At 43.2% G+C, this 25,381-nt stretch overlaps 1 protein-coding gene across 1 annotated transcript in view; it reads right to left on the reverse strand.

Moving 5' to 3' along the window:
• The window catches only part of RASAL1 (RAS protein activator like 1), an 871,242-nt gene that overhangs the window by 514,856 nt on the left and 331,005 nt on the right, over positions 1–25,381 (reverse strand). The window contains exon 6 of the mRNA XM_086943242.1: positions 5,284–5,365. Within this exon, the coding sequence (XP_086799368.1) occupies positions 5,284–5,365 (82 nt within the window). The remainder of the gene's footprint in view (positions 1–5,283; positions 5,366–25,381) is intronic.

Here is a 25,381-nt window from a genome sequence, read left to right on the forward strand (position 1 = left end):
GGTCGAGGGACTTGTTTGTTTCGAGGAAGGCGGCGAGCTGGTTGTTGATAGCTTTCTCAATGACTTTGGCCGGGAATGGTAGGAGCGAGATGGGGCGGTAGTTTTTGAGTTCGGTGGGGTCAGCTGTGGGTTTTTTCAGGAGGGCGCTGAGTTCGGCGTGTTTCCAGCTTTCCGGGAAGGTGGCGGAGTTGAGGGAGCAGTTGATGACGTCTCGGAGGTGTGGTGCTATGATGGAGTCTGCTTTGTTGAAGATATGGTGAGGGCATGGGTCTGTGGGGGATCCTGAGTGAATGGAGTTCATCAGGCGGATGGTGTCCTCAGTGGAGATAGGGTTCCAGTCATTCATGTAGTGTGGACATTTTTCTAAGTAGCTCATATGACGTGACAAGGGCCCATCAAAATGCTGTTGAACCTGTCTCCTATAATGGCAGCATTGAGCGCTACTGGAAGTGGGTGGGTGGAAGTTACCTCCGACTACAGTCTAATGTCCAATTATCCAGTGATGATTGAGATGTCTGTGCACTCACAAAACAACATATTCAGTTTTGTCCTTGTTTTGTATCCCTTCATGCTGCACATTGTGATGACACTCAGAGTTAGCGCCAGCCTTATATAAGAAACAAATACATAATACAATGATGGCTGCACCTGCATTCCACGTTACCTTCCATCTACTACTCTCCCTATGCCTCTCCAATGGGATGGATGCTTCCCATGGCCATACATGTGCCTCGTTGGTATGCATGTGATATAGGCAGGGGAGACCCAATAAACCCTTGTAGGCTTGGGCACTGGATATTTAAGGTCAAAGTATGCTACAAGGGATTTGATTCAGATTTATATCCTGTGGATACACTGGAGTGTGATACGTTTGTACGACTCGTAACTGAGACTCGTTGGTATGCAGAGACACTAAGATTCCTGCACAGCATGAACATAACAATTAAGCTGCTTCTCTCCCTCATCTTGCCTCTTCAAAAATGATAGTCATATTTACAGAGCGTGAAAATGATTATGCTATGCCTCGCTGTTAAAACATTGCTTTGTACCCATTGCACAGCGCTCTGAAATAGCTCACCACAGAAATCCTTAAATAAAATAGCTAAGACAAAATGTCTAACTGGGACCAAGAGAGTAAGATGCACTGGTGGATGGGTTTGTCGGTCGACACTAGCCTCCAATGTAATTTACAGTATCGTCAACATAACTAAAACTACAGATTTGCTATCGCCATCATATATTTTCACATATTTTTGTTATACGCTATAGAGGTATTTTAATATTCTGAGTTCTGAAAATCTATATATTGCAATCAATGTTCAGTGAAATGTGACAGTGGTACAGGACATTTAATGTACTACATTTAGGTTTAAATTAACTGTGCTTTCCAAAGTTCTAACATTTTCTAGGGATCCATAAATTATTTTGTCTATAACAGGACACAATTGCTCATCAAAGAAAGCAAAGAGATTATGGAAAATGCCAGACTGCAAAACCATTCAAGGGTGCTGGGGCTTCCAGAGGGATATCTATGCCTTTTCGTGGATAGGTGGGTGGTGGAGGTAATGGACCTGACAGAGAAAAGACAGGAGCTATCTTGCCGACATTTGTCACAGGATCAAGCTACACATCGCTTCAAATGCCAGAAGGAATTGCACTGGGCAGACACAGACTTTCCGAGTTACGGATTTATGTGACCAAACGACAATTGTAAAGGTGGTGAAAACGAAGAGCCATATGTACAAAATCATTTTTGCGGTCGGTAACAGCCTGATTCGCAGAATCGGGCCCTTTCCAACCGCAAAAAATGCTTTTACATGTGTACGAACACAAATTGTGATTTTGTAACATGTTAACAAATCAGAATTTGTGTTTAACAATTCTGTATTTGTGAGGGCAATGATCCAGGGTACGGAATGGACCGCTGGCTTTTGCCGGGAGGGAACTACGAGGCGGCGCTGTATTCTAGGCCTGGCAGGTACCCACTTACCGGACTCACCAAGCATTCAGTACAAATATGGCACATAGTGCAACGAAAATTGGGCTGGGCTGACACTCTCACCATGGCCACCCCGCTATGGGCCTCCGAGCGACTGGGTACCCTGAACCGCACTAAGGGGTTCCATAACTGGGACTTGTTGGTATCTCCCACATTAAAGATCTTTGGGGCTACGGAGGGTTTTGTCTTTCGCCTCCCTCCAGCAGACATATGAGCTTGCACAAACAGAATATTACCGTTACCTGCAGGTCCGGCACTCCCTCCAGTCCAACATCCCCACAGGAACTCTCCCCCCACCCTCATCCCCCCTGGAGGACAGATTACTGGATGGCCACCTCCCCGAACACGCCATTTCCCTTACGTACAAAAAAATTATTAACAACTCCGTGACTTATTGCAATCCCTTAAAAGAAAGTGGGAGTCGGACGGGTTGGATATAGACGAGGAAGAGTGGAATAGTGCGCTAGCGTCCCCTAAGGAAGTAGCCATATCAGCCAGACTTCGTCTGATCCAGCTAAAAATTCTTCATCGAGTCTATCTCAGGGACCAGATTGCAACTTATGGGCCGCAGTGCTGATGGGCTTTGCCGGAGGGGGTGTGGAGAGGTGGGGACATTCTTCCACATTATCTGGGAATGTCCACTGCTCCAGGTTTACTGGCAGCGAATACATCAATGCATGAGGGAGGTGTGGGAGGTGGAGCTGCGAGAGGAGGCGAAGAGGTGTCTCTTGAATATATGGGAGCCCACTGATTTGTCATCTCATGGGAAAACTTGGGCCACGCTGGGCTTTGCCATTGCAAAACGGAATATTGCTAGGCTGTGGGGAGCTGTGGGTCCTCCAAAACTTGGTTCCTGGAAAACGGACATGGACTGGTGCATGCTCCAGAAGAAGACAGTTTATGTAGTGAGGGGTTGTCCACAGAAATGGGTTGGTGTATGGTCCAGCTGGAATGAATACAGGGGCCACATTTGCGATCCCCCCACTACTGCCCGGGTTGACGAACCACTGCACTGTTGAAAGTATGCTGTTGAACTGTATTTAATGAGGCCTAAGGTATACAATCTCCTGTTTTTTGCTTTGACTTTCCTATGGTACAATTGTAAGTCCTGCACTGTATAACTGTGATGTACACCACAGTTTTTTTTTCTTTCCACAGTTAATAAAAAAGATTTTTTTTAAAAAATCTGTATTTGAAAAGGGTATGTTCATGTCATCCCTTCTAGATACCGAATCGCAGTGGTATGTATGAATGTTTTGAGACTGAATTGCTGTCGCAAAACATTCATTTTTTACCGACACCTCAAGGGTGGTGGCATTCTTCAAGAGCAGGCAGTGGCAAAATGGTCCACTGCCTACTCCTAAAAAATGTAACTTTAATATTTTCAAATTTTTAAACGCATCCCATTTTTCTTTAAGAAAAAACAGGCTGCATTAAAAAAAAAAGATTGCTTTATTAAAAAGCAATCAGAGACATTGTGGTCTGCTGGCCACTATCCCTGTGATGGCAGCGATTCTTAATGAGCCGCAAATTGCGATCTACCTCATTAATATTCATCAGGTAGTTCGATTGCGACCCCATTGGGAATCGCTATTGAAAGCTTGTATGTTTTCTTACATTGGGAATTGCTATTTCCTAACTGTGATTCAGTAAGAATTGCAATTTGGAAATCGCAGTTCCTAAATTTTGTACATGTGGCCCGTAGGGAGACCTTCAACATAAAAGGCACAAAATCCTGATGTTCCAGAACACAGCACTAGATATTGTATGGAAAGAGTATGCCTCGACCAGACCAAATATTCAATAATGGGCACAGAGCAACAAAGCAGGGCTTTACTAACAAATGAAATTCCATGCCATCCATGGCCGAAAACACTGGTACCCCGAGGGAGGACAGAGGTCCTGTACAATATCAAACATAAGTCTAGTGCAGGTAACATAAATTAAACTAAAGCTATACGAGGTGGGTCTCTTGCGTCGACTTCTGAATTTCTCTTCTCCTAGTGGTCTCTCAATGCCTCTTTTTCAGTTTGGCAAGTACTTGTGCTTTTCTCGTATTTTACCAATGTGGACTTCCGTCAGCCGCCAGGATTGCACTCAGTGTGACAAAATGACAAGATTATATACATGTTATAGGGGTTTTTAGGTTATGTTCAAGCCTATTGTAGCAGTGTCATTATCTGTTTCTATAAGCCAATCAAAAAATAATAAATAATAAAAAGTCTATAATAGAAAAGGCAAAAATTGTGAATTTAATTTATTACTTACTTAGACTTATGGGCTTCCCACTGCTTTATATTTCTCAAAGTTTTTACTATGCATTTGTTCTTCCAATTTCACTTTGCAGGCCTGAGTAGTTTAGTGAATTTGCAAATTGTAAAAATCACGGACGACTGCAAGTGCTTTCCGGGTAAGATGGCATGTTTGAACAGTGCACAACTAATGTACATACATGTAGAAGTTGCCACCTCAATTCAACTTTTGGTGCACATTTTGGTACTGTGATACCTGACTTTTTACTCACGATGAAGAACCTTTGTATATAACGAATACTTACTTACTGGTGGGAAATTTGAAACATTTTAACATTTTGATACTGCTTAACGAGGCACGTTATTTTACATTTTCATGCAAAAAAGAATACGTTCTTGTTGTTTTAGGAGTCACAGACAGCAATAAAAGACGCCCAAAACATGTTACTTTAGTTATCCCAGGAAATTAGTCCTAGCGGAGAATATCTTGGACACACCTGCATGCTTGAAATGGAAAAGACCCTCAAAATCTTCATTCTTATGTAGCCCACCAATGGTGCAGCTCGTTAGTAAATATACTTTCTCGTCACACAAGACCTAGATTAACTGCACACGTACTAGCATGACACTATGGCATTTGTTGCTGTGTCCATGGACCTTTTAAGAGCAACTAAAGTGACGCACTGCTTTGCACAACTTTGCACCACATGAGCACACCCACAAAACGTTAGTATAACCCACACAACTCCTTCTTCTGGGTCTTAAATGACTGCACCTGTACAGGTGCACACAGCAAGTTTTTCTAACCAACCAAGGGTGACATTACCATAAAAGGGCAGAAAGGTGGTCATTTTGGGTGCTCAAGGTTGCCAATTCTTTTTCATTAGTTATAGATAATCTGACTTCATTCAGAAGACTGGCTTTGACTACCTGGAATCCCTATGTGGTAAGGACAGGTGTCCCAGTCAGATTATCTCTGCCTCTGGTACAAGAAAAGATTACTCGATGCATCCTTAGACGCTCCATACTCACTGCTGTTTCCAGTGTTTGGCCGTTGCAGAAGACACGTGTGAAAGGGTCTGATGTTCCGGAAATATCTCGTGGGGCAAGGTCTCTAGTAAGAAAGGGATACAAAAGAACATGCAAACATCAATCATGAGGACAGGATGGTCCAGAGAGGCCCAGTCCAACATCTCATAACACTGTCACACCCGCAAGAAGGTAATTCCACTTTCCCCTCCAGCAAACTAAGACCAGAGCTCATCCCAACAGCCCCATCCTAGCTTGCAATATTTATGTATTATTGTATGGACTGTGAGGTAACAGAGCACTTTACAAATAGATGTGATCAATAGCTAAACAACCAGAGCAGCACATAGCATAACAAAACAGGCCTCAATTAGTCTAGAAGGTGTGGTCTGTGGATCTTCATGTCTTTTCTGAAGGTTAAAAGATTTAGCTTTACTCTTATTTATTTTGAGATCAGAGTCTGAAATCTAAGGTCTGTTGGATAGAGAAAACCTGGTTTAAGAGTTTTGGTATTTTGGTTTAAGAATTTCTAAGCCAATGGGATTTGATTCTGGTGCTTCTTATGCCTCATGTGGCCTGGAGACTGGTTTTAGGTAGGTCCACTATCATAACAGTGAACCAAACAGCCCCATCTCCTTCCCATTCTGAATGAGGGACCTATCCACATCGTCAATCCATCCCATTCTACCACCATAGCGAACAGCTCAACTCTACAGTGCAGGCAGTGGACCGTAGATCCATTCCACTGCGCCTTCATGTAACCATCCACAGATCCAGTCCATACTGGTGTGATTGACCATTAAATAGCTTCATCCCATTCCCTACTGTTGTGGCTTCAGTGACAAATTCATCTGCCAACACAGTTACCCATTCACAGCTCCACCCCACAGCCCTTCGTCATCACAGTTCTACCCTACCCTGACATCACAGAGAAAGTCTCATCACTTTACTCCATCCTGCCATCAGGTGCCCAACTCTATTTTACCATGCCATCAGTAAACCATAGCTATATTCATCCCTATCATCACAAGTCCACCTCACAGCTCCACTCCATCCTGACATTATATGGCAATCTGCAACTCCATCTCAACCATGCGAGTGAAACAGACACAGGTCCATTTCACCATTCCATCCTTCCCAGTGATCCATCGTACAGTTCCATCCCTCCAGGCCATACCAAGTGATGGTGCTACACAGTTATTCCCACACAAGGTAAAGAATGCTACCAAACACCACTGGTGAGATGTTCTATGATAGATTAGACAGGTGTGCCTATATTTCAAGAACATGGTTAAATATGGAAAAAGTATCACTATAGCCACTCATTTAGGAGCTGGCAACCTCTGTTTGGTTTACCAGCGCAATTCAAAAATGATATCCAATAAGAAAAGAGGGTAAACTTCATAAGAAGACATAAAAAATGTGTCATCCAAGTACCAGGTCAAAGGGTGATCGTTAAACTTAAACGCTCCCATGCTATGTGCCACAGTTTTAATTAAACAGCCTGCAGATGTATTCACATTTCTAGCAACAGGTCGTAGCATGGTGGACAAATAGTGCTCTGACTCCTATCTTCACAAAAAGAGAAAAATGAGTCCCCTCCAAAAGCTTACTCTTATAAGAAGGTTTTTTTTCTAAGATGCAGTAATATTGCCCAATGGCAAGGGTAGAGAAGAGCATTATTCTCAGACAAACTTCCATAAGAATAAATCCACATTACCCAACATCCCCTTAGGAGAGGTCACTTCGGCAGCACCTGCACTGTTGAATTCTTCAGTAACTCTGAACTGTGCATTTATAGATTGCTTAGAGGCCCTCTACCAATCCATACTAGTCGTGTGTAGTGACATTTGATGTGCCCGGGGGGCATAGGCCTTTGCAATCTTTGATCCACAATCTCTAAACTTTATGTTGCAAATTTGTCAAAAGTGATGTAAGGATAAAGAAGATTTACCACGGATCCGAGGGAAACATCTTTGCGGGGAAACATTGTGATGCTTTGCTCACACTAAAGCAGGTCTACAAAAATCCCTTGATTCTCACCAGGAAAATTGTTGAAAAAATCAAATAGCCATTTTGTTCCGAATATAAAACAAGAATGTAATTTGGTAACAATGGAAGAGCTAATGATTGCTTCTTGGTGGCCAAAAACAGGACCATGTCATGTCAAATAAAATTATATACAAATCATTTTGGATAGCTTATTGGAGTGGACCTCTTTTCAAATTGAAAACTTTGGTTGTGGCTAAGATGGGTGGTCGGAAGAGTTTTAATAGGATAACAGTAGTTGGTCTATAGCAGTGCTTAGAACATACTTATGACATACTTGTTACAGAAGTCTCATGAGGGGTCACAGCGTGGCTTCAATAGCTGAAAGTAAGCTGGTATTGCATTGAAGTGTTAATTTGGAAACCATCCCTTAAACCATGCATTATTTCTGGTAAATCAAGAGCATTTACAGTCAAAGAATGACAATAAGATCTGTCATATCAAAAATGTTTCACTAAATGGGTGCAAAAAAGATAAAATAATCCCAAATGGACACTTTCTAAGAGAGCTCCTGCAGTCACCTATGGTTCTCACAAATTCTCTGCAGTTTTCTTTGTCAGAAAAGCAGCCAATCACGGTATCGGTTGCAGTTGTAGTAGATGTTTCCAGTGATGGGGACAATTGCCCTTACAAACCTAAACTCCAAACCTCACCTCATTATTATAAGCCTTAAAGGTAAACAATAATGGGGAGAGGTGGGAAGTTAGTACACCAACACCTTAAGGGCCATATTACAATGCCGGTCGGAAGAACGTCCGACGGGCCTCGAGGAGGAAATGATACCACACGACAAGGATTTGGAGGTCTTGCATTCCGAATTACGATGCAGCCGTCTTCACTGCATTCGTAAAGTGTATGTTTTCTATTGCGGTTTGTGCTGATGGCCGCAGCACAAACAGCAATAATAAACATACACTTTTTTAACTTCCCTGCACCATGTGGCAGGCATATGGGGCAGGGATGTTTAGAGGGGCACCACAGGTGACCCTCAGGCCTCATAGTGGAGGCCGCGGAGGGACGGAGGCCTTGCTAGGGGCCCCAAAAGTCTGTTTCCGCCTGCCTTTCTATGGTAGTTGGACTGCCATATAATAGAAAGGCAGACCATAAGGGACATTGTAAACCCTACGGCAGTACCGCCCTTATTGTAGGGAATGCATTCTGACTGCTGGGCCACAGGTTCCTTGAGCCCTTAGGAACAGCAGTAGTCGGTCTCGCCGCCTGCTGCCTCCGACCCCCCGCATAGTAATGCAGCGGTTGGACCGCAGGGGCAGAGATGTTGGTAAGACCACAATCGATGGCCGGTTGGTTGCGGTCCAACCGATATCGCAATGAGGCCCTTAGCGTTCATTCACTATGAATTGTGTAGAGAATTTGTTCGGATTTAAGAATTTTGGGTTCTATAACAAAACATCGAAAAAAGAAATATTGTAACAAAGAAATATCAGTAAAAAAATCGGGACCCAAAATATCATGTTTGTATACTTTGTAATTAAACTACAAAACGATCAAGACAAAAATAACATGGACCAGAATATCATCAAAAAACAGCTAAGTATATTGAATTTACTATATATAGTATTACATTTAACGTAATTAGGAATTAAAGTTTAAAATTATAATATAATTGCAAATAAATAAAAGTATTTACAAATTTACAAGGCAAGTGAATTAAAAATAATTTAAAAATTACTAAAACAATAACAACTATTTAAATTACAAATATTAACAATATGAAAATGCTAATAAACCTATATATAACAATAATATAGCAAATTATTTAAAACAAATAAAAAAATTATATTCCAAAAGAATGAAAATATTAAATAAAAAATTACACATTGTATAATTCTAGAAACAAATTTAGAAATAGAAAAAAAACAATAAACTTGTAAAATAAATATTAACAATTCTAACTAAGCAACAGTATGGAAAAGGCTGGAATTTAAAGAAGTCAGATTTACTATTCCCACTGCAGTCGCGCCAAGTGTAGGGAGAGTGTTGGACTTTGGAGGGGTCAGATTAACTATATGAACTGCCAACTGAGCAACAGTAGTGAAAATGTTGAACTTTTAAGGGCCAAATTTACGATTCCCATTCCAATTTAAGTAATAGTAGAGTATGTGTGGGCTTTGGAGGGATCTGGCTTACTATTTCCTCTCCCAAGTAAGCAATAGCAAAGAAAGTGTTGGACCTTGGAAGGGTCAGATTTACTATTTTCACCCACATCAGTCTAAGCAACAGTGGGGAAAGTGTGGGATTTTGGAGGAGTCAGATTTACTATTCCCACTCCTATTTGAGCAACAAAAGGGAAAGTGTTGATTTTGAAGGATTAAATCTGACTATTCCCACTCCAACGTGAGCAAGAGTAGGGACATGTTGAAATTTGATAATCAAATTTACAATTCCATCTCCAATATAAGCAACAGTATGGAAAGTGTTAGACTTAGAAGGGTTAAGATTCACTATTCTCCTTCCAATCTGAAAAATGTTAGACTTCGACAAGGTCATATTTACTATTCCCATTCCAATCTGAGCAACGGTAGGGAAAGGTTTGGACTTAGGAGGAGTCTATATTACTATTCTCACCCCAACGCAAGCAAAAGTAGGGTAAGTGTAAAAATTTGGAGGGGTCAGACATATTATTTTCATCCTAACCTGAGCAACAGTAGGGAAAATGTTGGACTTTGAAATGAAATGAAATGAAAATGGTTCTTATAGAGCGCACATAGCTGCCCGGAGGCGTCCTAGCGCTGAGACTAAGGATGCTGAGTATATTTGGAGGGTCAAATATACTATTCCCACTCCAAAGTGCACATTACTATGCAAAGTGTTACATTTTAGAGGTGTCAGGTTTACTATTCCCTGTCCAACCTAAGCAGTAGTAGGAAAAGTGCTGGACTTTGAAGGAGTCAGATATGCTATTCCCAATTCAAAGTAAGCAATGGTAGAGAAAGTGTTATACTTTGGTGGGGTCAGATTTACTATTCCCACCCACTCTATTCTAAACAGCAGTAGGGAAAGTCCATGACTTTGGATGGCTTAGATTTACTTGCCCTACTCCAACATAAGCAAGGTGGACTTTGGAGGGGTCATACTTCCTATTCCCAACCCAATCTGAGTAATAGCAGTCAAATATACTATAAAAAGCCATTGTGGTAGCTCGGATGGGCTACTTTTGTCTTGGAACATGTCCGGGCTGGACATAATAAGATAAAAACTACCTTTTGAAGTCCTTTAACCCATTCTTTTGAGGGGACTGGGGGTAGAATTTTCCACAAGATATGTGGTCTGAATACGCTTGCAGCCTCTCATGGTCCTCTTTTGGAGTTTTTTGGGAGAGAGTTTTATGTAGCGCAAACTCGACCCAAAGGTATCAGAGCGAATCACATGAGCACCGGTTGCATTATAGATGGACACATTCTTTTTTGTTAGGCACTGGTAGAGTAAGTGATTTACCCAGAATCACAGGATGCTGATAGTACTTGCAGAGACTAAAACCCAGTTCCCCAGCTTTGAGGTTGACCACTCTAGCTGTTAGGCCACATCCTCTGGTTTATTGCCTTCTTATTTATTTTCTTTGGCTACTGTCTTATGGTGGGGAAACTTGCTCTTGTGCAGAGAGGAGGGAACACTGGGGGCAGTCTTGTATGTTAAAACTTTTTCCCTCCAAAAAGAAAGGAGTGTCGTTTTCAGGTATTTTGAGCAGGCTAAAGACACTTTTGGGCTTGATCTGAATGCGGATTCTTTTATGCTCAAGTCCACTCTACAGAGCTATATAAAATACATCCTGTTAAAATACGTCAGGGTAGAGACATCACCCTTTGCCAGTCAAATCAGCTCAACTAAATGGTCCAGGACAGCAATTTTGGGGGCAAAACTCAGCCTTATTTAACTTGGAATGTGCCTCATGGGGTTGAAGATGGACCCTTTTACTGTGAATGGATTTGCTCTCTCTTCGTGTCATTTCTGGTATCTTGTGACAAACTCCAGAAAAAGGAGAGCCATGTAGCTCTGCCAGTTCCATATTCAAAATCTCAACCATATAATCTTTGCGTGTCCGGCGTAACAGAATGCACAGCGTTACTTTCTAAGCCCTCTTTTTCTCAAATATAACTTATGCTTTGGAGGCTCACAAATCTATAAGGTTTCCACCCAATGAAATGTTTTGTAGTAAGATCTATCATTTCTTCAGATACTTTTTAAACATTTACTAGTTATTATGGTTGGATTTCTGGCAGATCTGCGTTGTTGCTCCACTGTCTTGCTATTTGTCATTACTGGTTTTTGGGATAAAGCACTGAAAAAGGAGAGAATGTTCAAGCTTTTTATATATTCAAGATCCTAACTATGGGTAAGATTATGATGGCGGTCGGACCGCCACAGTCAGGCCATTAGTGGTAGTCAACACAAGGGGATCTGTGCAAACGCCTAATTTAGTAAGACCTAAATGTCAATATTCAATAACATTCCACCACTGCAAACAATAAATCAGTGCACATGTAGTCTTGATTGTTGTTTTTCTTCACGTATTCTTTAATTTCACGCCCAGCCAACACGTGTTTCGTCAGGGTAATAAGCCCACGACTTCATCAGGGCTCCAATCGGGCTGAAAATGTCTCCCTATGCACTGCAATATTATAATGTGCTCTCTGCCGGTTGTAATTTCGTCCCGGCTGCCGGGAAAATGTATAAAAGTTGCTGATATAGTTCAAAGTAGAGTTAGTTGGTGAGCACCAATGAAACAAACCGAACACCGAATTTGTGTTCTAGTTCCCAACTATGGAGGTGTCTCCGACTTCAGTGGCGTCCGCGTGTGTATGCGGAAGTGGTAGTCTCACCGCCATTGGTCCCTACATGACTGCCCACAGCATTAGGATGAGGCGGGCGGAGGCATCGGGACCGTCCGCCTTGCATCCAACGGGGTCAAGGAGAATGTTGGACCATCGGAGGGACTGTAATCCCTACAATAGTGGTGGTGACTGCTCAGGCACCGCCGTAGGGATTACAATGGGCCTTTCTGCCTGCCATTTCATAGCGGTATGCCCGCCATGAAAAGGCAGGCGGAAAGTGACTTTGGGGGCCCCTAGCGAGCCCCCCTCACCCCCTGGCCCTCAACTATGGGTTCCGGGGGGCACCATAGGTTGCCCCTAAACATCCCTGCACTGTGAGGAAGGCACTGCATGGTGCCTGTCACAAGATGCAGGGCTGTTTACAGACATGCCTCATAGCAGTGAGGCTAGTGCTGCGGCCCTTTCTCGGGCCGCAGCACAAGCCTCAATGTTAAAGCGCATGTTTCTGACCACCTCCACGGCGGTCAGACCACCCACTCCCTGTCGGCCGGTCCCGTTCCAGACAGTATGTCCGACCGCCATCATAATGAGGCCCTATGTAATCTTTGTTTGACCTGCACTTACAGTATGTACATCGTCACTTTATAACGCATATATGTTATGCTTTGGAGGCTAGCAAATCCGTAATGTAATGTTTCCACCCAAAGAAACACATTGTAGTAGTGACTGACCATTTGTTCTTTTATTTTATAGATATTTTTTAACATTTAGTGAATCAGTTTGTGCTAACTATGCACAATGTCACTTTTTAAGGTTCGAAAATGAATTAATTGAACGAAGCGGGTTGGTTGAGTTCATGCATTATTTGTACATCTTATATTGCTTTACAAAAAGTCACTTTTCAAAGGTTGCATGTAGGTGATTTGTAAATATGCTATATGTGTATATCTTACGTTGCATTATGCACAGTCAATTTTTAAAAGTTTGATAATGAAAGAACTGAACGAAGGTGGTTAGTTGCGTTTAAGCGTATTTATGAATTGACTTGGAGGAACTATATCTTACACTGTATTTATAATGTATTATGTATCACTGTTTGGTATAATTATTATTCGTTATGTGGACCTCAGTTGTAGTTCCTTATCATAATAATGCAAATGTCCAAATTGGGACCTCGCAAGACTGCCTTGTCTACTCATCTGGAGAGGATCCTTTCTATTCTGCTTTATGCACATGCCCAGAGTGCTCACCAAGACAGGTTTGAGTTTGTTCTACATACATGAACAGATGCTAGTAGCATCCGAGGCTGCATTAGTGAGGCGCATGAAGGAGCAGAGGCACTAAAACGATGCAACCTCCTCCCAGCAAACACAAAAGACGTTAAAGACTACATGGAATTCAGGAAGTCAACACAGAAAGCTAACAATGGGCATATTGTAGTTGAATATTCACTGTGCATGTATGTATCAGCCTTCCAGGTTAATGAAGTTGGGCTTAGATCCTATGCAGAGTTATATTACGCTCTTTGACAGAGTTAAAATGCAATGCTAAAGAGGAACCACTAATCTGTGTCAACAGATGGCCACAGCACCGGACGGTATTGTCTGTTGTAAGGTAGTGTGTCAACCTGCACGAAGCTCTATTTACTTATTTTATTGCTTTGTATAGTGCTGGCTTCTGACTAAAAGGCAATTTTACTCAGGCCGTTATTCCAAGCACACACATACCAGATGCATATCTTGGGTAATGCCAACGTAGATTTGTAATCAAGAGCTACTTATATTTAAATAACAGCGTAAACATACATTTGGCCTGACTAATAAAGTTTCAGCTTTACCAATCAATGAGTACTGAATTGCACAATTGGAGCACTATCCTCATACCCTGGCTGAGTTTTCCAGTGTAGTACGAAGGATGTTAAGGTCTACTCTGTCATGTTCTGTGGAAAAGTAAAGTACGGTCAAAATCTGCATTTTGCCGTCATCTAGGGAGAGGAGCAAATTGCTGATGTCAGTAATTGCATTTGACATGCCTCTGCTCGGTCTGTCCCCCCATTGTCTGTGGTGTAGTAAGTTATTGGGGTTTTTATGCTTTCTCTTGAGCGTGAGCATTGCAGTTTGTGATATGTTGGAGTGCACGGGAGGTCACAGCATGTTATGATGGAAGGATTCCATCATGCTCAATCATATCAGTACTGTTTTAACACTATGCAGCCGCAGCCCATGCAGGTAAGAGCGGTGGCGCAGTGGCACCAGGTTGGAGAGGGCATTCGACAGACGACCACGAGGGGGAATTAATTAAATAATTGATTTTCCCTCGTCGTCATCTGTCGAAATCCCCCCCGCCACCCACCAGGCCCCACCGTCCCACCGCTCTTACCTGCGTGGGCCGCGAATGACGCTCTGTCCTCTTATTCATGATCACTTAAAGTGCTACCTCCGCACTTAGCTTCATATGGGTAGATGCAGCTCTGCGGCCCTTTCATCCACTGTACTCCACACTGGCAGGGAAATGGAGCAATGACACTGCCCACACCTCCACACTGAAGCAGACGACATTGCCAACACCTTCACAGTATTATACTGCCTGCTCCTCCACCCCATGTACTGTCATACTGCCTACACCTCTGAACCCTAGGCTTCCACGCTGCCTACCCAGTCTGCATATACTAACGACAACTAGTAATAATACAATGCTCACTTTTCCACGCCTTGTATCATACAGCGACACTTCCACACCCTCGCCTATCATTCGGACACGTTATCACCAGCCATTCTAACACACTGACCACACCAGCACTCTAGTTGTATCTCACTGCCCACAGTTTATCACCCTGTCTTATTGTACAGCCTATAATTCCACAACAAATCATACCCCAATGCATACATACCCAAATTGTGTTGTAAAGTACTGCTCAGACATTCTCATTGATTCCTTCCACACAACCCACACAGACCTGCCAGACTGCCAACTCTTTCACAACCAAATCTGTCACAATGCCATCACTTTGAGATCCATGCTTACCACATTACCTGCACTCGGAGCCGGCTATAGCGCTGGTGGTGCCCCGTGCGGGCATGTTTGTTGGTGCTCCCAATGACCTCCTTACCACCCTTTACCAGTGACCCTCAAGTCTCGGAAACCCCTCTCTCACAAGCTTTTCTTCTGTTTTATAGAGCTACTCATACCAGTGTGGGGTAACATAGCACTTTACATCGCACACAGACAATGAATCACACGTGTGTAAATCAGTGTATAATAAATGTTACATAAGAAAGAGGTCTACAAGGTATAGGAGTCACATGTCATGCATACTGGGTATAGTTTAAGCAAAACGTGCTTGATCAGAAGAAGCGCGCATTCATAATTTAAAACGTACCATCATGGTTGAGGGTAGTCTTTACTAATAAGAATTGATTCTAACCAAATTAACCTTTTTGCAACATTAGGATAACGAAGGACTGGGGGAGAAATAAATGTTTTAACCTACACCCTGCTTTTTCCATGCAGCTCTTTGATGACCGTTAATAGCTCGCTGCTCTATATCAGGAATGTAATTAATAAATTCCAAGTAATAAAAGGATCTTTCCGACAAAAGCAGTACTATTCTGACCTATTTACATTATATGCACTTCTGTGATCTGCATGGTGCGCGTGCTTTGCAGCAGGCACACTAACCCTCTGCGCTACTTTATGAGTAAAAACTTCCACTAGACAAAGCTGATGGATCCCTACCTAGCATGTCCATCAATCACCAGAGTTATCTTGGCATTTTTAATGTTGCCTGAAAATTGCTGGAGGAAAGGAGCCCTGCAGCAGGTGCTTATAAATCCATTATATGTGTGACAACACAGCGCCCCCTGACGTCAGCGCTGCACTTCCACACCCTTTCCTATCCCACTGCATCTTCCACACTGTTCACTTTTATGCTCAATCTTACCACACAGCCCAGATTCAATGCTATCGCAGTGCCCACACTTCCACCCGCAAAGACATCTCGCTGCTAGAATGTCCGCTCCCAGGCCTCCCTGGGTCCCAGCTGGGATCTGAACCTCATTGCCCTCGCTCCACCTCTCTCCCACCCAATAAGGATTGTCAGGTGGGAAGGAGATGCAAGGAAAGGCCTTGTGGAGGCAGCTCTGCTCCATCCCTCGCCCCTCCTCCTCCTCCTCTTTCATTTTCCAACCCCTTGTCAGAGGACCACTATGTTGCTAAGCTCTCGGCCTCGTTGCTAGGTTACCGCCATGCCGTCTTCAGCTGGTACTCCACACGTTTTCTCTTTTCTCTTTTGTGTTCACTAATCGAGAGTAAAACGATCGGAATGTTTTACTGTGGAGTCGGTGTGTTGAAGAGACATCAAGGTGTGTGTGTAATTATAACACCCACAGAGGAGCGTGTGGCAGTGCAAGCCGAACCAAGGTGAAAGTGATACCCACAGAACAGAAATGTCAGTGTCTCGCCCACAGTGGATGACCTGTTAGTGTTGGTGTGTTTGTGCGACTCACACAGACCACACGTTTCAGTGGAATGAAAGCCTCAGTGCGTGTGTTTAGGCAGCCACAGTCCATGTTGTGACATTATGTCTGAAACCGTAAGAGGAGGGCAGACAGTGAATGGTAAGCCATGGCCCAGAGGGAGTGACGTGCACAGTGCAAGTTGAGACACTGAATATGACGACGACAATGCAGGTTTGTCTGAGTAAAGACATAGGCCACACGACGCGTGTAAAACACAATATGCGTGGCAGCATGTATGAGAGTGGTGACAGTGTGTCAAGGCACATATGGGAGAGAGTACGGTCCATCCTTAGTAGACACACGTCACAAAATGCTAGTTGCAATTTGCGACCAGTATTTTTGCGACCAGTGTTGTATTTTGCAAGCCAACCTATTAATAGGTTGGTTTGCCAAATGCTGAATTGTAGTGGGTCGCAATTCGACCTACTTCACGAGGGGAAGTCGCAAATTGCAACCGAATACGACTTGCTCCCAAAATTACAGGTATGGTGGCCTGCTGGGCTCAGCAGACCACAATGTCTGTGATAGGTTTTAAATAAAGCAATCAGTTTTTTTTAAATGTAGCTTCTATTCCTTAAACCAAACACACCTGTGTTTAAACAGAAACGTTTCTTATTTTCTTTTTGTTTGTGACGTCAGAACTGGACTGTAATAACCCTATAATAGTCGAGTGCTGTTGTCTTTTCTTTATAATAGGCAACGTGGTTTGTCACAAGTCTCCGATTATAAAGAAATTGACTGCCGTTTATATAGGAATGACAGAATCCCATGTATTATATTTTTATAACTGAATAAAGTATCTTTGATTGATTGATGGATAATGGTCTATGAAGTAGGCAGCACATTTTATATAGCCAACAGTTTTCTGGAGGAGCTGGTCACTCATTCATGGATATGAATGACCCAAGTGAGAAAGCAAAGCTCCTGAATAACTGAGAAGATACTGCTTGGCAGCTTTTCAATGGCTGGTTAATTTCTTCCTTCTGTAATCCTTTGGGCTTTCTGGCTAACTAATTGTGACAAACATCTAAGAGGCTTTGTTTTTTGTCACTCAGGGCTCTTCTAGGTGTGCAGTGACAGTAGTGTGGTCTTTGAGGCTTAGCAGAGATGATCCAGAAGGATTTGAGCACCAGGCATGTGATCCTCAAGATTAACCTACAGGGAACTGACAGCCTTCGGAGGGATTTCCTATATTTCTTGCATTTGCAAGTTCCAATTAGTACAACATTTCAGCTATATGTAAGTGACATTTGCACTTATTGAACATGGAAAAACATTATTTTTCATGACTAACTAGAGGTAAAATGCAAACATTAAACCTTACAGTTATAGCACCAGGACATCCTCCAGGGTAAGTTGTGTTCTATAATAACACATAGAGCATAACAAACCATAGCAATTGCAATTTTTCACTGGTTGCATCTAGCAAATATTATTTTCACATTGATCAGTTGATTCAAATTCATCATCATCATCATCATCATCATCATCATCATCGTACGTCTTTATTTTGAGTATTTCATCATAAAAGACCAGCATTAAAAATAAATATAACATCGTCCTTTAACACATGTCGCAATGATTTTTTTAAAAAACATTTAAGCATAACAATAAATGCTTAGGCATAACAATGAATGCTTAGGCATAACAATGAAAGCTTAGAAAACAATTTATATCAGAATAAAAATGCGAAATCTAATGTACAAAAAGGGTGCAACAACCAAGATAAAACAGCAAATAAGTTATATAGGGATTAATAGTGGGCTCAGAAAATTTATTAAAACAATTCAAGTGACTACTGTTTGGCCTCTATCTATGTGGTTGGCTCTGATTATCCAGGTCCAGCCCAGGAACTTTGCTACTGCAATTACCATTGATTCCCTTGTATCAGCCCTCATAATCCTTACAGCCTCCAGCCCCACGCGTTCCCATATTTTTACAGATAGGTTTAAGCCATTTTATCCGGGGGGCTGAATAGGCAGGGCATGCAAAAAATAAATGGCCAAGTGACTCTTTCTGGTCCATACACCAGGGGCAAAACTCATTCACCTGTCCTTTCCATTTTTTAGTGAACGATCTTACTGGGAGCAAGCCAACCCTAAACTGGTGATATAGCCTCCCGTCGCTACTCTTAGTGATGATATCCCAGTAATCTTCTAAGGATGGATCAAGTTTGTGTTCCAGGAACCCACCGGACAGGGAGGAGGTATTTATCTGGTCAATATATTTTTGTCCTACTGTGAGCCAGTATAATGCCTTAAAATCCTTTTTTAATGGGAAGGGGTTGTTCGCCGGATTAGTCCATAGGTTGCTCAGACCCATATTCTCTAAGAGTAATCTTACTTTTTTGAATCAGGGAATGTTACCCGAGCCCACCACGGATCTAACATCCAACATTTCTTTGGCAAAAAGGGCCAGTTCTGGGGTAGTCCAAATTCTACTCCACAAGGCCACTAGTTTGAAACTTGCCTTATCATCAATTACGTGGCATCCCACATCCAATACCAGAGGCTTTAAAGGACTAGAACGGGGAGGCCTACTAGGTTTCTAATAAATTTACTTTGAAGTCTAACTATCGGGGAAAGATCCGCAAAAGCCCAAAGGTCCACGCTATACAAGATCGCTGAACTTATCTTGGTGTTATAGATTTTAAGAGCAGGACCTATCCTTTTAGTCAGAGAGGTTCTCTGTTCCTTAATTAGACACCCTGATAACTGCACAAACTTACGGGAGAGAGTATCAATCTGGGGTTTCCAGGTAAGCCTACTTTTCAAAACAACCCCTAGATATGTCATGACATTTACCTGCTCTAATTTGGAGCCATTCATAGTAACATGTCCAACAAAGGGTCTATTTTTTGTTAAGACCATGAATTTTGTTTTTGTTACATTGACCTCTAGGTCATTAGTTAGGCAAAATTCCTCAAATTTATTTAGGGCAGCCTGGAGGCCCTCTGGGTTTTTGACATTATTAGTGTCGTCCGGAAACATGAGTAGCGGAAACTTGGTGCCACCTAAGGCTGGGGCATCAGTTGGAAATGCTGCAAAGTACTGCACAACCCTGTTAATGAACAACAAAAACAGCGTTGGTGCTAGTACACACCCTTGGCGTACACCACGAGACACCGGAAATCTCTGTGTAACCTGCCCTTGTGTGCCCCATCTGACCTGTGCAAAATTTGCTTTATATAGCTTAATTACCAATTCTAGAAGTTCCTGGGGCATCCCCATGTTTCTTAATATGCCCCATAGCTTGGCTCTGGGGACTAAATCAAAAGCAGACTTGAGGTCTACAAAAGCAGCATAAATAGTGCCACCTCCCAAACTAACAACCTTCCAATAAATTAGTATAAACCTAAAGACCTGTTCAATCGTACTAATAAAGGATCTAAACCCAGCTTGTAGGGGAGATAAAACATCCTCTAATTCCATCCAGCTCTGGATCTTAGCAAGCACCATCCTAGCAACAATTTTCTGAATAGCGTCTATCAAACTTATTGGGCGATAGTTCCCCGGGACGGAACGGTCCCCCTTTTTTAATATGGGCAAGATCTCAGCCCCGTGCCAAGAATCGGGGATGCATATCCCCCTCGCAATAGCATTAGCTAGAAAGATAATGTAGGGCACCCAGTTATTTAAACAATGGGCTTTTAAGCTTTGAATGACAGGCCCGTGGAAGCTGCATTGATAAAAATTAATATTCCATGTTTTTCATATTCCAGCCAATGGAGAGTAACGTTTAGTGGCAGTTGTTTCATGATCTCAAGGTCGGTGAAGGCGGCAGAGAGGCAGCAGCGTCGGGTTTAGTAACATATCGTCCATTATGGCTTTCAGAGGATGGAACAGAGTGTATGTGCTTCGAAACTTACACAGCTGATGTAATCTCACATGCTGTCTTTCTTTGACCGTGACACCGTGGCACCAGGAGAACCTCTATCTATAGGCACTCCCGGCTCCCTTCATATAAGGTAAATGTGGGCTCTCACATTACTCTCATGGAGGACTCAATTTCCTCTTGAGTTTAGTTGTCATCTTTCCATGATCTATGCTTTCAAATGTAAGGTGTGCACACCTGCGGTGCTGTGTGTGGTGGTCATTTCAGTGTGCAAAGATAATGCAGGCAGACATTTGTTGTGGCTTGGTTCTTTCTCTTTAGTTCACAGAAATGATTTGATATTATGTAAGCGGGATGCCTGGCTTTCACCTTGGGGATGCCCTGTAGGGGCTATCTCACAGGGAAAAGCCAGTACGGGTTCCGAAGGCAAGCGCGGAGATACCCCTTCGGGGGTCGATTCAGGTGCTATATAAGAAACATAATAATAATAATAATAATAAACGAACAACCAGGGTTCGGGTGTGAACAGGCCATCAGACAGTCACCTCCAAAATCTTCATTGATGGCGGCTTGAAGCAGGGGTGCGTGCTCGCCCCACTCCTCTTCAACCCCTACACAGCAGATTTGGGAAAAATTCTGGAATGCAGCAGTCTGGCTCCTACACACATAGCCAAATCAAACGTACACATTCTCCAGCACGCCGATGACATTGTCATCATGGATCATACCAAAGTTGGGGTTCAGCGAGCCTTGAGTAAAGTCCAGGAATATAATGACCCGAATTCCCTTACATTCAACAAAGGTAAAAACAAGGTTCTGGTCTCCGGGCATTACAAGAACAAGACATTTCTAGCATGGGGGCTGCTGTAATTAAAGCAACAACGAAATACAACTACCTGGGGGTATGGTTTAATCCTCCAAACGCTCAGCACATATAGTTGTTCTAAAAAAGAAAGACTGTGCTATTATTTACAGCCTCACTTGTCTCAACAAAAAGTTGAATAGTCCCTCGGCGGAATCAATCCTGAAGGTTGTGAAATCTTCCCTTCTCCCGGAAATACACTATGGCCACCAGGCCTGCCCAGGGACTTGTTACCCCAGCCATGACCATATACCATGCAGGCCCTACAGAAAGGTACTCCAACTTCCTAGATATGGGGCATAATATCAAGAACCGGGTTAAAAATTATCGCCGGTTTAGCGGCACAAAACTGCAGCTAAATCGGCGATAAAGGGCTTGATAATATGCCCTGGAGAATTCTAATAGAAGTCCATGTTCTGGTGTGAACATGGGCTTCTATTGGAAATCTCCAGGGCATATTATCAAGCCCATTATCACCGATTTAGCGGCAGTCTAAACTGGCGATAATTTTAACGCCGTCCTTGATAATATTTCCCCAAATACGTTCGGAGGACCAGACTCCGCCTGTAAATTGGCTTAGCTAGCTAATCTGTGAAGCCAACATTTTAAAATTCTATATCAGGGTCCTGAGAGCCCCCCTAACTCACTCAAAGCCTGTCTGAAAGATATATCCGAGTCTCCTTGGAACCCATGGCAACGACAAGTCCAAAACGCAATCACTTCCCTACAAATAGAACGAGCCGCTTTAGAGTTGGGCGCGATTCCCTACACAGCTTGGAAAAAGGCCATAAAGAAACAGCTGCAAATTTCTTCTTACAAACAGGACATTTGCTCTCTAAAATCCTCCAGCATCTTTGCCCCTCTGAAGAATGTCTATGTACCTCGCAGATACATTTTATACATGCGCCTATTAGTGCTCCCAGTGGCGGAGTTCAATCCATGGGCCGGTCTGGGTATGGAGGGCGCCTGCAGACTCTGTAACTACATGTGAGAAACTTGGCTTCATCTTGTATGCTGTTGTGTATCGCTGGATGCCCACAGGAGGCTCCTTTTGAAACCGACGTACTTGATGAAAGCAGTCCGTTCTTGCCTGGAGGCCTCGTCACCGTACTTCTCCAAAACTGATGTAAGGAACCTTTTGAGATGTAGTAAATTTATTAAAGCTCTCAGTGATCTCCTTCGGCACCCGCTGCAGAACTGCAGCCCAGCGCTTTCCCTCAAAAATGAATCACAGACTACTGCAAGAAGAATCCTTGAAACATGAACACTGCAAGCACCTGAAATGTATCTGCAGCTAGGGCAAGAGTGCCTGTACCTCAGCTTTAATGCACTGAGCCCTTGACAATTACTCTTATCCATTGGATTCTTCACTCTGCACCTTAATCCTGACTGCTGATTTTGTTTTTTATTTTTAACCTTTTTATATATTGAAGGAATCATGAATTCTGCATGCTGCACCTCAATGTCCGACAGTCGACATTTTAAAAAACTTTTATGTGGGGTTCTCCCAATCCCTTTTTATAAAACGCAACCAACGTCGTTCTTTTATTCATGAATCCATTTCTATGAATGGGTGTTGTTATTTATTTCTTTTCTTTTTTTTACACACTTAGGAGTAAATTGTTATGGTTTTTGTAATGCCCAGCACAAGTCAGCAGTCTAGTGCTGAAGCCTGTATTCACACTGAACGCCCACCCACCACTGATGTCACTGGTCATGTGACACAGCATCAATAAAAGAGGCCGAGCGCACGTGCTCTGGGCCAGTTGCACCATACCTCCAGTGTGTCCTGCGTCAGTGCATGAGTGCTTGCCAGCATGAGGGCCTAGGGCCCACCACAGCCCTTTACAGTTTTTGTTAACGACAACAATAAAGTAAACCATAACCTTGCAAATGAACAACAAAAAAATGGCTTGACAGAAATATAAGAGTATTTGATTGATGGAGGTATGATGTTGCAAGAGCCGCACCTTGCTGTGGAGACACAAAATGATTATTTGCTGCTTCTGCCTATTGCTTGTACTCACTTTTTGGACCAAGGTTTAAAAGGGTTTGGGGTGCATGGCATGACTGCATGAAATCTACCTCCTACTTGGCTCTGTCTTTATTAGTACAGTGCTGAAACTCTTATACAATCATGAATCAGACTCCTGTGTTTGATGGAATCCTCAACATTTGAGCATGTAGTACTTCTTACCGGGCATCCTTCTGGAGCCAACCGCAGTGCATGAACAAGAAGTCATGCAGAGTTTCGGCTAGTAACACCATAGCCAGAGGCTGTTCTACGTTTCCCTCTTTGACTAGTTCCTTCAAGATGGACACATTACCTATTCTTTCCCTGATGCCATTCCTCAATACGTCCTTGTGTTATACTTGTGTGACCACTTAATGCTGTATTGTTCAACTATGACTCTTAGAATCAACTCATGTACATCTTGTAAACACGCACCTGCTGTTTTGTAAAGAAGTACTGAAGGTCCACAAATATGTCCCAGCAGGCTGGGTTCAGACCTGCGCATTCCACAGAAGCAGTCATCCTCTCTGTGATGGACGAACTACGCAGGGGCGCCGACTCTAACACCTGTCAGGCCCTGGTTCTTCTAGACCTGTCAGCCGCCTTTGACACGGTCGACCACGATATTTTGGTCGACCGTGTCAGAGAGGCTGGCATCCAGGGCACTGCCCTGGATTGGGTGCGCTCTTTTCTGACTCACCGCCATCAAGCTGTCAGACTGTCCCAGTTTTCTGCCTCTCAAGTCGAGCTGACCTGTGGTGTCCCGCAGGGATCCTCCTTATCCCCTCTCCTTTTTAATTTATACCTAGCCCCGCTTATCCGTTCCCTCCGCCAATTCAATGTCTCCGCGTTCAACTACGCGGATGACATTCAACTGGTCTTCACTATCGACTCCAGTGACCAATCCATCTCCACTTTCCAAAACACCCTCTGCTTCATCAGCGATTGGATGGGCACAAACCATCTGAAACTTAACCCCGACAAGACTGAGCTGGTGCTTGTCGGGGGGCCCTCTAATCCCTGGCACTCTTCCTTTTGGCCTGCCAGTCTGGGCAGCCCCCCTTGCCCTGTCAACTCAGCAAAAAGTCTGGGAGTTGTCATAAGCAACGACCTTTCTATGACACCCCAGATCAGCGCTGTAGTCTCCTCCAGCCATTTCCAGCTCAGGAAAATACGCAAAATCTCCCGCCTACTTACCACCGATGCCCTCACTTTGGCCCTGCTTGCGTTAGTCATGTCTAGGCTTGACTACGCAAATGCACTTTACGTAGGCATTCCTGCATACCAACTTAGGAGACTCCAGCTGATCCAAAATCAAGCTGCCCGCTTGATCTATCATCAACCTAGAGATCAGCACGTCCAACCTCTCCTAAAAAGTCTCCACTGGCTTCCGGTTTCTGCCCGCTGCAACTTTAAGCTTGGTTGCATCATTTTTAAATCCCTCACTGGTCATGGTCCCTCCTTCATTTCTTCTTTGCTTCATCCTTATGTTCCCTCCCGCACTCTTCGGTCATCTCAATTGGCCTTACTTTCTGTCCCCAGATTCAAGCGGAAGAAACACGGTGGCCTCAGGTTTTCTTTCTTAGCCCCGTCTTTTTGGAACACCTTACCTCTTTCTCTTAGGTTGCCCTCCCCCTACACCACATTCAGATCCTCCCTCAAAACTCACCTTTTCACTGTAGCTTATTACTAGCCGTCATTCTGTGTTATGTTATCTTCTGTCTCTCCTCCCTGCTCCCTCTGTATAGCGCCAAGAAACCTAATGGTGTTAGCGCGCTCAATAAGTTAATTTAACATAACATAACATAACAGATGCAATGGTGATACCAACTAATGCCAAACCAGGAGGCTAGCACCTGCTGTTCTGTAAAGAAGTACTGAAGGTCCGCAAAGATGTCCCAGTTGCAGTGGTGATACCAACTAATGCCAAAGGAGGCGGCTAGCACCTGCTCTTCTGTAAATAAGAACTGAAATTCCACAAAGATGTCCCAGATGCAATTTTGATATCAACTAATGCCACACCAGGAGGGATACA

Source organism: Lissotriton vulgaris, chromosome 11, assembly GCF_964263255.1.
Source record: "Lissotriton vulgaris chromosome 11, aLisVul1.2, whole genome shotgun sequence".
In the NCBI taxonomy this organism is placed as follows: domain Eukaryota; kingdom Metazoa; phylum Chordata; class Amphibia; order Caudata; family Salamandridae; genus Lissotriton; species Lissotriton vulgaris.